The 13,246-nt window shown below is 46.9% G+C and overlaps 2 protein-coding genes across 2 annotated transcripts; both read right to left on the bottom strand.

Annotated features, from left to right (window-relative positions):
• Positions 1–1,023: 1,023 nt before the first annotated feature.
• Positions 1,024–8,247, bottom strand: pgap3 (post-GPI attachment to proteins phospholipase 3). Its single transcript, XM_060036664.1, has 8 exons — positions 7,797–8,247; positions 7,137–7,234; positions 6,806–6,958; positions 6,321–6,383; positions 5,268–5,329; positions 4,496–4,632; positions 3,717–3,921; positions 1,024–2,690 (listed from the first exon to the last, which is right to left on the bottom strand). Exons 1-8 carry the CDS (start codon positions 7,990–7,992, stop codon positions 2,627–2,629), a joined length of 978 nt encoding a protein of 325 aa, XP_059892647.1. The 5' UTR covers positions 7,993–8,247; the 3' UTR covers positions 1,024–2,626.
• Positions 8,248–8,970: 723 nt separating this feature from the next.
• On the bottom strand, positions 8,971–12,891 carry mylpfb (myosin light chain, phosphorylatable, fast skeletal muscle b). Its single transcript, XM_060036384.1, has 6 exons — positions 12,733–12,891; positions 12,095–12,196; positions 10,737–10,917; positions 10,311–10,389; positions 10,026–10,074; positions 8,971–9,913 (listed from the first exon to the last, which is right to left on the bottom strand). The coding sequence occupies exons 1-6, from the start codon at positions 12,733–12,735 to the stop codon at positions 9,806–9,808; spliced, it is 522 nt and encodes a 173-aa protein (XP_059892367.1). The 5' UTR covers positions 12,736–12,891; the 3' UTR covers positions 8,971–9,805.
• Positions 12,892–13,246: the final 355 nt, after the last annotated feature.

Genomic DNA, 13,246 nt, shown 5'->3' with positions numbered 1-13,246 from the left:
GGCATGTAGTATTTCTGGGGGGCTCTGAATGCTTGCAGACTGAACTGGATCCATTGTCAGGACGGTTTGCGTTACAGCGGGCCAGCCTGGTTCTCATGTCGTCAGAAGAGGAATAATAAGCTCTATTCATGCTCTCTCTCCCGCTCCCCACCCACTGCAGCCGGGTCAGAGTCCACGCTGCTGCCCGGCTACTAGAGAGTACCACACATACACATACACATACACGTACACGTACACACGCACACGCACACGCACACCCACACACACACACACACACACACACACACACACACACACACACACACACACACACACACACACACACACTCACACACACACACACACACACACACACACACACAGCCTCAGTCAGAAGGACCCATAAAATACATCATTTTACAACACATAGATAATGTTCGTAGTGTTTCCTGTAAAATGAATGATAGTTGACAGTTGACATTTTCACATCAATTCAATAACTAACAGCTCAACCCCGGGTCAAAACAACCCAATTTACCAGAAAATCTGGCCTGCAGGTACACGACCAGTCCGCCAGGAGGAAGCAGAGACAATTCAAGAGCATTTTTACTTCTTACTATTTAGTAATTTAGCAGACACTTCAATCCAAAACGACAGTGAGTCATTTCGGACTGGTAGATTGTTCAGGAAACTTGCTGAATGATAACTACAGCAAGACGGCGGACATTGGGTTGCAAATCCAGAATCTTTCGTGACACTGTGTCTTTAAACGTCTCTATTGCAGCATTGTGTAACCTCTATAATAGTGATACTGATTTAACCATCTATATTGATACAATGGTTTAACCATCTCTATAGTAGTAATAGTGTATTTAACGGTCTATAATAGTGATACACTGATTTAACCATCTCTTTTATAGTGATACACTGATTTAACCATTTCTATAGTAGTTAGTGTATTTAACCATCCATATTGCGGTGACTATCACGATAAATAATACAACAGGGTTTGATGAATGAATAAATAAACACAGTGACAGACTATTTGGTAAACAAGAACCCTTTATTTGTCCCATTTCTTCAAACATTTTTTTCAAAGTTTTCATGTGCGAGGGGAAGAGGGAGGGAGGGACGAGGGAAGAGGAGGTGGGGGCCGCAGGCAGTGATAACAACATAACGATGTAGAAAAAGGAGAAAGGAAGTGAGGTCTTCATCACACCTCAGAAGGTGGCTACGTTTATGATAGAGGTACAGGAGTCGTTGGCCATGTTCACTCCCTCCTTCACTCCTTCCATCATCATCATCCTCATCATCGTCATCATCACCACCAGTATCTTCCTCCAACGGTCTTGGAGGACAATGTCAGGACTGTTACCTGATCAGCAAACCATCACAGGACATACTCAATTCAATCATCTGCTCCATCTGATGCTATGGTCGTCTGTCACTATGAGAACCACCTCAACACTTCCGTAAATACTGCCTTCCCTCCCCTTTCAACTCTCAGCTAGGCGAAAATGTCCTCAGCCAATAAATCTCACTCTGTCACACACACACACACACACACAAAAACGACTTCTTTCAAAAAGGAAAGGCACGGGCAGCACAAACATGCGTTCTACTCTGGTACACCTGGTGCGTACTGGTATGGTTGCGTACTGGTACAGGTATGTGTAAAGTGCATGATATAATGGAATATCACAGATGTAGCGGTTTAGAGTGAAGAGCACAACACACACACACACACACACACACACGCACACACACACACAGGTGAGCCATCTTCAGGGCTGCGGTCATATATGACTCCTGATTACAGCTAACTAGACAACAGGAAGTACATCCATACACTTCCTGTAGGGTGGGCGGGACAATCACGGTTCAGCCAATCAACCCACGTCAGGCTAAGCTACATCCCTTTTTCTTCTTTCACTGAAGGCAGCCCAGGTGAATTCAAAAGAACATCAGAACTGAATCAACATAAATGATAAACGTGTATGATAAAAAAAAATGGCATAAAGATTCATGTTCAAAGCAGAAAGAAAAGCACCAGAACTAAATAAAGGCAAAACATATCAAATAAATTGTGATATGAATATATTGGAATAATAAGGTGTAAGAAAAGCCTCTAACTTCCTCCAACCAGCCCTCCTTCCCCTCCCCGCCCTCACCCACTCCCCTGTATCCCTCCTTAGTCTATGGCCGCCCTGTCCTCAACCTAACTGAACTGCCGGCCAGATAATGCTAGCAACTGCGCTAAGGTTGGAAGATAAAGCCATGGCCTGTGATTATGTTGAACAAAGAGCTAACAGTGGGAGTCTATTTTAAAGCTTTATAAGGTGGCAGGTGAGGCTGAAATGTGATATGTGAGCTTAACGGTTCTTTCGTCAATTTACGAGGGGTCTGAGACAGCCGGTTGATAGCCTCCCCTTCAGTTCAGATTCAAGGCCTCCAAAACCAAACTGAATATATAGAAAAATTAAAAACACACACACACACACACAAGAAAAGTGTAAACAGAGCCTTCCTCGAGGGGGGAGGGATCAGGGTTGTCATGGAGAGGCACTCCTTCCTGGTTCTGGCGTCTGGATGCCCTGATTGGAGGGGTTGAGGGGAGAGGGCATGTTCAAGAGGTGAGAGGCCCCTCCTACTCCAGCTTGACTCCGATCTTCTCTGTGTTGAGGAGGTGCAGGCTGTCGTCTATCAGGAAACTGTTGAGCAGGAAAGAGACTTCTAATAACAAACTTGTCGGGTGGTGCCAAGGCAACCAGGTATATAACATTGACACACACACACACACACACCTCTTTCTTTCTTTGACTCAGAACTAATCTCTAACCTAATACACACACATAACAATCTCTAACCAAATACCTTAATATATCCCTGTCTAACCTAATACCTCAACTTACCTATCTCTTACATAATACACGCACTTAACCATCTCAAATATAACAATTAATCTTAACCTTGTCCGACTCAACAGGAAATGGTACTCCTAGAAAGTGTTGGGAACCTTACTTTAAAAAAGTAATTGTTATAGTTACTCACTACTTGTTCCAAAAAGTAACTGAGTTAGTAACTGAATTATTCTATAATAAAAATAACTAGTAACCAGGGAAAGTAACTATTTGCGTTACTGTAAAAAAAGAATGTTGCTATATATATCTGAGCAGTTTTCACTTGGCCTTAGTGTGTTAAATGGTTGAAAGGCCCTGAAAAACTTCCAACTGAATTTTAATTTGCTTGGTTGCAAACGCTGTGGAACGTCTGCCGAATACTACAGAAAATGCCAACTTTTCATCGGATTGCTCCGGACTCGCCATTTCTGCTGCTTCATCAAATCTGTTTGGTGTGTGCGTGTGTGTGTGACCTGGCCTGTGTGGTAAGTGTGGTAAAAACACTGGCTCCGATTGGCTAACATGAAACATGACTCTTCCTTAGCCAATCATAATCGCTTATCTCGTTGTTAACCCACATGGTCTCCTCACCAGTGGTTTGTGTTTGGAGCCAGGGTTGCGTTCGGATTAGGCAGTTTATTCAATCAATTCATAGTAACGCACCGCATTCAACGTACAGTAACAGTAACGGCGTTGTAACGACGGAAAAGGTAATTAGTTAGATTACCCCGTTACTGAAAAAATAACGACGTTACCTTACGCCGTTCTTTTAAACAGCGTTATTACAAACACTGCTCCTAGAACAGGAAGTGGGGCCAATATAACCGGAACAAGTACCTGTAGAACAGGAAGTGAACGGGCACGGTGCTGAGGTGCCAGACGGCGTGGGCATCCAGAGCCCAGAGCAGCGGGGGGAAGTCCAGCAGCTCCAGGAGTGCCAGGCCATGGAGCAACAGGACCACCACTCCACACTTCCACCAGTAGGGCAGGGTCCGCCGGTTCTGCCAGCACCAGCACAGCCACCACAGCAGGTTCACTATGCCTAGAACGTGGAGTTATAGGGTCCTTACATTACAATCAAAAACCTACGCAGTGACCTTAACCGCAGTCCTAACCACAGCCGGTTCACCATGCCTAGAACGTGGAGTTATAGAGTCCTTACATTACAATCAAAAAACATTACATTAACCTTAACTAACCACAGCCAGTTCACCATGCCTAGAACATAGAGTTATAGGGTCATTACATTACATACAAAAACCTACGCAGTGACCTTAACCGTAGTCATAACCACAGCCGGTTCACCCTAGTCCTAACACTATTCCTGACACCAACACTAGTCATGACCCTAACCCTTTAAAGTGGGTTTCAATTCCTCCCGTAGACAAAGACAGTGTCGCCATCAAAACCCAGTTTGTAACATTCAAAATACTGCAAAAACAAGGACTTTCATCTGACCATTTGGGTTACCTCCTTTGGCGATAGATAGTGACTTAACATAAGTTAATCACATGGAGATCTTTGAGATAGGCCTGGAATTGAACACACCAACCACGGACCCACTCAAGAACCCTGCAATGCAATCTGAAGTCATGAGCCATGATGGCATGACGTACCGATGGTTGCGTTTGCGGCCATGTTGTATCCGTAGTCGAAGCTGACGAAGGTCAGGTAGGAGACGTGGGCGGTGAAGACGAGAATGAGCAGCGCGCCCACCAGGCTGGAGACGACCGGACGCTTCAAACCCAGAGTCCTGAACATCACACAAGTTAGCTAACATTAGCTAGTACGAATAGCCAAAAAGAGCAACTACAATCCTGAACATCACACAGTTAGATAACATTAGCTAGTACAACTAGCCACAGAGAGCTACTGCAGTTGATAAGAGCACAAAGTTAGTCAAAATTAGCCAGTACAACTAACCACAAATAAATACCAGAGACCTGAATAACATGCAGTTGGCTCACATTCATAAGATAGTACTACTTGCCGTTAAGGGAGCTACCAGACACACAGCGGACTAACATTAGCCAGCCAAGCTCGCAAATCAGCCAAGCAAACACCCTCAAAGAGCTACAACTTTTTTTCACATTATTATACAAAAAACAGAATCAGCAGTGGTTTTCCAACATTAGCTAGAGAATTAACAGATATTCATGAAGATGACTGTCCAAGACTAAATTCCCTAACACTAGCTCAGCATAACTAGCTAATATATTGTACACAAACACAAATGGAGAGCAAAAAAGGGGGCATTTGGAGGATGCTACTAACCACCAGCATATCAGTCAATGTTAAAGGTGCCTTGCTCAAAGACATCTTGATCTGTCAAACTTCCACCTAGAATGACCAGCTATTCTGACACAGGTAGACTAGAGAATACCTCACCTGACGCAGCACAGGTATATGGAGTACAGAATGACGGCAGATGCACAGAAATAATCCATTTTCTGAAAGAGGGGAGATAAGAGATTAATAGAATAAGAGTTTGAAGGATTACTTATCAAATAATTGGAGGATTTGACATTAATAACTTAACATTATTAAATTAGTTAATACCATTAGCAAATGGAAACCTGAGGCAGTCACTGGATGCCCGATTGGAGAAGGAGAAAAAAGCGGAGATGAGGGGAGGGTGGAGGAGAGTGAAGGTGGAGGTGGTGAGGGAGGATGGAGGAGGTGATGATGATGATGGATTTAATTTATATAGCGCTTTTCTAGACACTCAAAGGCGCTTAAGGTGAGGGTGGAGGTAGGGAGGAGGAGGTGAAGGGTGAAGGTAGGGAGGGTGGAGGAGGTGAGGGAGGGTGGAGGAGGTGAGGGTGGAGGCGGTGAGGGTGGAGGAGGTGAAGGGTGATGGTAGGGAGGGAGGGTGAAGGTAGGGAGGGAGGGTGGAGGTAGGAAGGTTGGAGGAGGTGAGGGTGAAGGTAGGGAGGGAGGGTGAAGGAGGTGAGGGTGAAGGTAGGGAGGGAGGGTGGAGGAGGTGAGGGTGAAAGTAGGGAGGGTGGAGGAGGTGAGGGTGGTGGAGGGGGAGGGTGAAGGTAGGGAGGGAGGGTGAAGGGAGGGAGGGAGGGGGGAGGAGGTGAGGGAGGGTGAAGGTAGGGAGGGAGGGTGAAGGTAGGGAGGGAGGGGGGAGGAGGTGAGGGAGGGTGAAGGTAGGGAGGGAGGGTGGAGGAGGTGAGGGTGAAAGTAGGGAGGGTGGAGGAGGTGAGGGTGGTGGAGGGGGAGGGTGAAGGTAGGGAGGGAGGGTGAAGGTAGGGAGGGAGGGGGGAGGAGGTGAGGGAGGGTGAAGGTAGGGAGGGAGGGTGAAGGTAGGGAGGGAGTTGGGAGGAGGTGAGGGAGGGTGGAGGTAGGGAGGGAGTGTGGAGGAGTGAGAGTGAAGGTAGGGAGGGAGGGTGGAGGAGGTGAGGGTGGTGGAGGGGGAGGGTGGTGTAGCAATACCTCAGTGAGGTAGGTGTCTCTGGTGTGGAAGACAGTCGACCAAAACCAGGCGTTCAGAGACACCTGCAGAGAGATAGAAGACATCGGCTGTCACATTGACGGATACAAGAGGAAGATCAGTTGTCACGACGACCGTTACCAGAGGACCATCATCAAAGGCTAGCCAGAAAGCTAGCTGCCAACACAGACATTCAGATGGAGAGAATATTTTGATGGAAATTATGATATACTCTTGCATTTCATGTTGAGTTGGTGTTTAACAGAAATCTCATATTTATCACACACACACACACACACACACACACACACACAGACACACACACACACACACACACACACACACACACACACACACACACACACACACACACACACACACACACACACACACACACAATAAGAACAGACATCCAGTCTGACAGACATTCCAAATTCTCCCATTTAGACAGACAGAGAGACGGTCAGACAGACAACGGGGGTCGGACCAGAGAGAAGGCTGTGATGGTGGGGTACATGGGGCTCTGGCGAGGCACAGTGCCGCGGTAGCGTAGCATCATGAGGAGACAGGCCACGCCGTTCAGCAGAGACGCTAGCGCAGAGACAGGCTCCTCGAAACACAGGAAGCGAGCAAAGGGCCACTGGAAGACAAGGGACACTAGATACTCACACACTACTAGAACTATTAGTGTAGGGCACGCTCGGAAATACTACAATACCGCTAGTGTTACAGTCCACTATTAAATACTACTGCTACTACTACAATGCAAAAGCTTTACAGGTGTAACACTTCAGCGTGTGTGTGCGTGTGTGATTCACCTTTCCGTGGAACTGGGGGATCCGGTACCCCTCGGCCTGGTACAGACCCACGGTCGTCCACATGCACTGGTACCGACAGTCATCACCACACCTCCATCCTGTCACAGAGAAAGACAGTTCAAATCATACTCTTGGTATTCTCCCGCCATTGTTCTCTATCTCTCTCTCGTTTATTCAAAAACATTTTGGAAAAACATTTAAATAAACAATTGTCAGCAGGTTAATCCATTACATTTCTAGTACATGTTTTCAATAAAACTGTTATTACAGAATATATGAATTTCAACCTCTCCCTACCTCTTTAAACCTCTATACTAGCTCTCTGTTAGTGAAACAGAATGAAACTGGATGAGACAACAATTGTGTAACAATGAGACCGCAACAAACAACAAAAAGGATCTTTCCAACCCCTGCCGGTCCGGTCAGCCGTACTAACAGGCTACTATTAGAGATAAAAAGTAGGCCAGTACACGTTTCACATTAAAAAAAAAACTCAATCAAACCGCCAAAAAACACAACTATATCAGCTTTCTATTGTATTAAACAAATATACGTAAACATGAGCTTGGCAAGGAGATTGGGACAATCAGATAAACACAAAGTGACTCAACCACAGTTAAACTATCCCCACATGTTCCTACCAACAGCCCAGGTGCCCACCTGTCAGCGCCATGTACGGCGGCTGCCTTGACTCGAAGCCCCGCAGCCGAGCTCCGGTGCAGTTGGTACGGACGCATTGCTTGACACAGTCCCGGTACACCGGCTCCTTGTCGCCCTGGGAAGAGTGCACGTTGACCGCGGACAACAGGAGCAGCAGCAGCGGGAGGAGAAAGAGGCTGGTCCGGACGGGGAACATGACGGCTACACGCCGGGCCACGGTTGTCGTCGGGCCGTCAGCGATTCAGAAGGCACCGCGGAGCGACAGCGACATCGGGTCTTCCACAACGGAAGGCCCGGGTTAGCAGGAGAACATAGTCCGTGGTGTGTGGCAGGAGCGGGTCTATGTTTGATTCCTACACGGGAGAAATCATCCACACAGTGGTACTGTTGACCCGAAGTCCCACTCAGAGACGTCAGGAAGTAAAGTGCTGTGTCGTACTGCGCATGTGTGACTGAAGTCGCTGGCATTGAAAACTCTCGGTTGATGAGAAACCCCCAAGTTGGGTGAAACCAAACCTGTTTTGTTTTACAAATTGGTATGAGCCTATTTTATATAATCTATGGTTTAAATCTAGTGTACAGTCTGATTTAAACCCATTTTTATTTTATTATTATATTCAGTCATATCATGTTTTACAGTCTATGGTTGATGCTATTGTATGCTATACTAGTGAAACCTATTTTCTGCACTATAATGTCGCACGCCTGTAGCCTGGCTCCGCCCGCCTAAGTACTTCCGCTCAATTAGAATTTCCCTCTCTGTACAAATGAAATGAAATGAAGTGAAGTACGAGAGTCTGGTAGAACCAGGCTAGCACGCCTGTGAGTTTGTATTTTCCTTGAATCTCATATTTGTGTCTCTGTTTAAAAATGTCACCATCAGTCTCTGTTTTACTCTCTGTTATATATAGACGGACCCATAATACATAGCCTATTATATTGTATAATAATATATTATACTATTATAAGTGATATAGTTTTATGCTACACTACAATACACAATTCTATACCATCGATACCATCAAGGTATTTCAAGGGAAATTAAAGGCCTAAAGAATCAATATTGATCAAAATTAATTGTTACATTTCAAATATGTAAATTAGTGGTCTTTGAAACACTTGAAGCTAAACATTTGAGTTTGTTTTGGTGATATAGACTGGCAGACAAAGCGGATTAGGAAAGATAGTGATTTTTATTAGTTCCTTCTTGGTTACATTAAGAAACAGACACAGTACGACAGGAGGGAAGAGGGAGGAGGGGTGCGGTTTTCTTCTGTCTCTTCTTCTCTGTCACTCTCCATCTCTTCCTCTTCACTCCAACAATGATCATAACAATAACGATCATGTGTTGTGCTTCATCCCCCCTGCTTCTTATCCTGGCGTGGAAGAGAGTGGAGTCTGGGAGAGAGGAGCGAGCCATCTATTTTAGTATGGTACTCCTTTCTGCCAACCCGTTCTCCGGTCGGACACAGGGAGGAACCGCCGCGCGTCGCTTGGGCGAGCTAGGTGCTCATGTCACCGACTTGTTTCAAGAGGGCGTGTGTCTGCACCAGGGCACCCAAAAGACCGCTCACGTGCGCTCACTGGGGGGGGGGGGGCGTGTGAGATAGGGTAGGGAGCGTGCGCTAGCCGCTGACTTCCCCCCCGGCGGTAGATGGGAGATAGAGAGCGAGAGAGAGGAGTTTGTTTCTTTATCACAAGATTATTTTATTGAAAAATAATCCCGTGTTTCCCTGTGGAGCCCGCCCACCACCACTCCAGCCCACCCCCCCTGGCAGCAGCTCTCCGCACGAGACAAGTCTTTAAAAGCGAGCGGGCGAGAGGAGAGTGTGCCGGGGGAGGGGGGGGGGGGGGGGGGTTGAGAGCGGTTCGTGGATGGTCTTGGGCAAGCGAGGGTCCGCAGAGAGAGAGAGAGAGAGAGAGAGAGAGAGAGAGAGAGAGAGAGAGAAAGGATGTTGAGGGAGCATGGGGAGAAGGTGGGGGGACGTCAGAGAGAGAAGATGGGGTCTCTATTCCTCCTCTTCCTTGTCCTCTCCGTGGGTGATGACGTAGCAGATGTTCTTGTAGTCGACGTTGCCGGCCACATCTGGGGGGAAGGCGGCCCAAAGGTTGGTCATCTGGAGAGAGAGAAACACGGTCAGATCCAAGATCACACTCACTTGGAACGTGTTTGTAGGGAAGGCATTGGGTTGTGTGTGTGCGCGCGTGTGTGTGTGTGCACGTGCTCACCTCCTCAGCGGTAAACCTGTCACACTGGGTGGTCAGCAGCTCCTCGATCCTGAGAGGGAGAGAGAGAGAGAGAGAGAGAGAGAGAGAGAGAGAGAGAGAGAGAGAGAGAGAGAGAGAGAGAGAGAGAGAGAGAGAGAGAGAGAGAGAGAGAGAGAGAGAGAGAGAGAGAGAGTGAGTGAGAGAGAGAGAGAGAGCGTCTGGGTCAGCATTATGTAGCTCGTAGGGACATGATCAGTTTTTCCCCGGGGTTGCGATAGTGAGCTAGTGCGGAGGAGCCAAACTTACATCTCCTTCTTGATGCTTCCGGTGACCTCTGGGTCGAGGACCTTGAAGGCGCTCACGATGACGTCCTCGGGATCCGCACCTGGAGATCAGATATGACATCACTGTTATTCATCACAATAACCAACATATAAGCACCAGGCGACCACATCATAACAACATTGCTACCTGATTATAACCATTATATAACCAACTGGATATCGTATTACTCATGTATGATTGTGTCTGTAAATGCGTGTTTGTGTGCATGTGTATACATCAATATATATATGTATATACATATGTGTGTGTGTGTTTGTATATTTGTGTGTGTGTGTGTGTGTTTGTGTGTATGTGTGTGTATGTGCATGTATATATGTGTGTATTTGTGTGTGTGAGCATAAATCAATCAAATAAATGTGTGAGTGTGTGTCTGTGTGTGTGTCTCACCCTTCAGCTTCTCTCCGAACATGGTGAGGAAGACGGTGAAGTTGATGGGGCCGCTGGCCTCCTTCACCATGGCCTCCAGCTCCTCGTTCTTCACGTTCAGCTGGCCCATGGTGGCCAAGACGTCGCGCAGATCATCCTTGGAGATGATACCATCTCTGTTCTGGTCGATGATTGTGAATGCCTGAAAAATAGCGTAGTGATTGGTCAATAACCAGGAAGTCGTGTGGCTAATGTCTGAGTTATAGCATCTCTGGGAGCCAGGAGAGGCCCGTATGATAATCCCTGTTATCAAAACTCAGTGAGCTTAATGAGCAAATATGAGCTAAATCAGGATTAATCAGCGATAGCAGACATTATTAAGCCTTAACAGACTCCTTCTTTGAGCCTTGAGGTGTAAAATCAATCAACAGTCCCAGAACAGAAGTTAATGATCTAATCTCGTACCCTAGTTGAAAATCTAATCACAACATTAGTGTTGCTGTGCCAGAATAAGAGCGTGAAGGTTAAGGCTGTGTGTGATCATTCAGCTAGTGAAACCAGAGCCCCCACTGGTCGCCTGCTGACTCTTGGCAGCTGGGGGTGCAGTTGTCTCCCTGAGGTGTTAAAATGGTCTCGGCATGTGAGACAAGCCTCTTGCGACATTTAAGGCGTTGGTTTGGGATTACAGCAACCTCGCCCCCTGTCTACACACCCTTCCACCCGACCCCCACACCTGTCCCCGGCACCCGTGACAACCCTCAAGGTCCTTTCAAGTCTTAAAATGGATGCCGTATTTCACCCTGTGTCACATCATGTCAGCTGGCCTCATGAGGAGATTTCACAACCGTCAGAGGCGATACAGAAGCACTCGCCTGATGTTACACATCCTAGTACAGCATCTTAACATAAACAGCCCCTTCCTTCTCTAGTCTGTGTGTGGGTTGGTTTTTGTGTTTTTGTGTGTGTGTGTGTTTGTGTGTGTGTGTTTGTGTGTGTGTTTCTGTGCGCTGTCAACAACGAAATGGCGATTTATGGTTCTGGCCCTTCTGCTGACTAGAAGATGTTCTCTATAGGTGAGAGATCTCAGGTATCCTTATTGGAAAGGTCAGATACAGGGAGGGGCGGGCTGAGGAGCCTTCTCTGCGTGGTTACAATTAATCCACTATTCTACTTATATTTAGTTGTTATTTAAGTATTTCTGATTAAACTCGATCAAACATTTAGATACTGAGATACATTTTTCAAATGCTGTGACTTAGATGTTTTGTGCCCCGCTAACTTCAAATACTGACAACTTTTCAGACACGACTCCGTGACTTCCAACCCTAAACCTTTTGACCCGAGGCCCCTGGGACCCGTGGCCCCCCGTGGGAACTCACCTCCTTGTACTCCTGGATCTGGCTCTGCTCAAACATGGAGAACACATTGGAGGAACCGCCGCCCTCGCCCTGCTGCTGCCTCCTCTTAGCCTTCTTGGGTGCCTGAAAGACAGAGGAACACAAGAGAACTTGAAACATATTTTGGATCCTACAAGTAACCCACCCAGACCCCGTCTAGAACAGCCCCATAACCCAGCCAGAACATCTCTATTGATAACCATGGCCTCAAGTTCTTAGATGCACACTAAAGCTTTTTCAGATTGACTGAGATACTTTGTTCTCAAGGTCGATGAGAACATCAAAAAGTAAAAAAAATCTGATGTGGGTGACCGTTTTGGCAAGATTAACTTAAACTTAAAAATAAACTTTATAATTTAGCACGGCTAATATCCACATAGACTAATTACGAGTCTGGTTGACTCCAATTTTTTTTTAATACAAATATTTTAAAATATAAAAAGCCTGGTCTTCAGCTAGTTGAAAAAGATTCAGAGTCTTGCATACTGGTCTTCCCATCTGGGATCAGTCTCTTATCTTATCATCCCATCTCTCCATGTTTCAAAGACGCTGTCCACCCTGCCGGCCCACCGCCCAGACCCTGAAGACATGCTCCATGCGGAGGGTAGAGGACCACTCACCATCTCTCTTGTATGTTGGGTGTTGGAGGAAGAAGAAGAAGAGAAGCCTAAGCCAAGCTGATGGAACTGACGATTGAGGACGGCCGCCTACGCATCTTATATACTAGCAAGGGCTGCTAACTTTAGCCTCCACTCTCCCCACAGAAAGCAAGCATCCCGGCCAAGTAGGAGACAGAGGGAGGAGCGAGGAGGTTGCATGGGGTATCGTCTTACCAGCCCTCCAAAATAGGCCCCAGGAGCCTTGGAATGAGGTGAATTCAACGCCAGGAGCGTCCGCCGTCCCCCAGGACTAATATGGACAGGCCGACGCGTCAGCATGTCCTGCCATCGCCTGCTACCACCCCCGGCCCGGCCTGTTGTACGAGCCCTTTGTGTCGGGACAGGGGCTCTTGTTTAGGGGTCTTTGTTTTGTCTATTTCTGTCCCTGGGTCCGTGGCGGAGAGGAGGTTCTGAGGGGCAGCCGCCATGTCCGTTCATTAAGGAGCTACTTGTGTTTCCATCAGACATAGTCCAA

Source organism: Gadus macrocephalus, chromosome 18 (assembly GCF_031168955.1).
Source record: "Gadus macrocephalus chromosome 18, ASM3116895v1".
NCBI classification, from domain to species: domain Eukaryota; kingdom Metazoa; phylum Chordata; class Actinopteri; order Gadiformes; family Gadidae; genus Gadus; species Gadus macrocephalus.
This window is presented reverse-complemented; position numbering and strand designations above follow the sequence as displayed.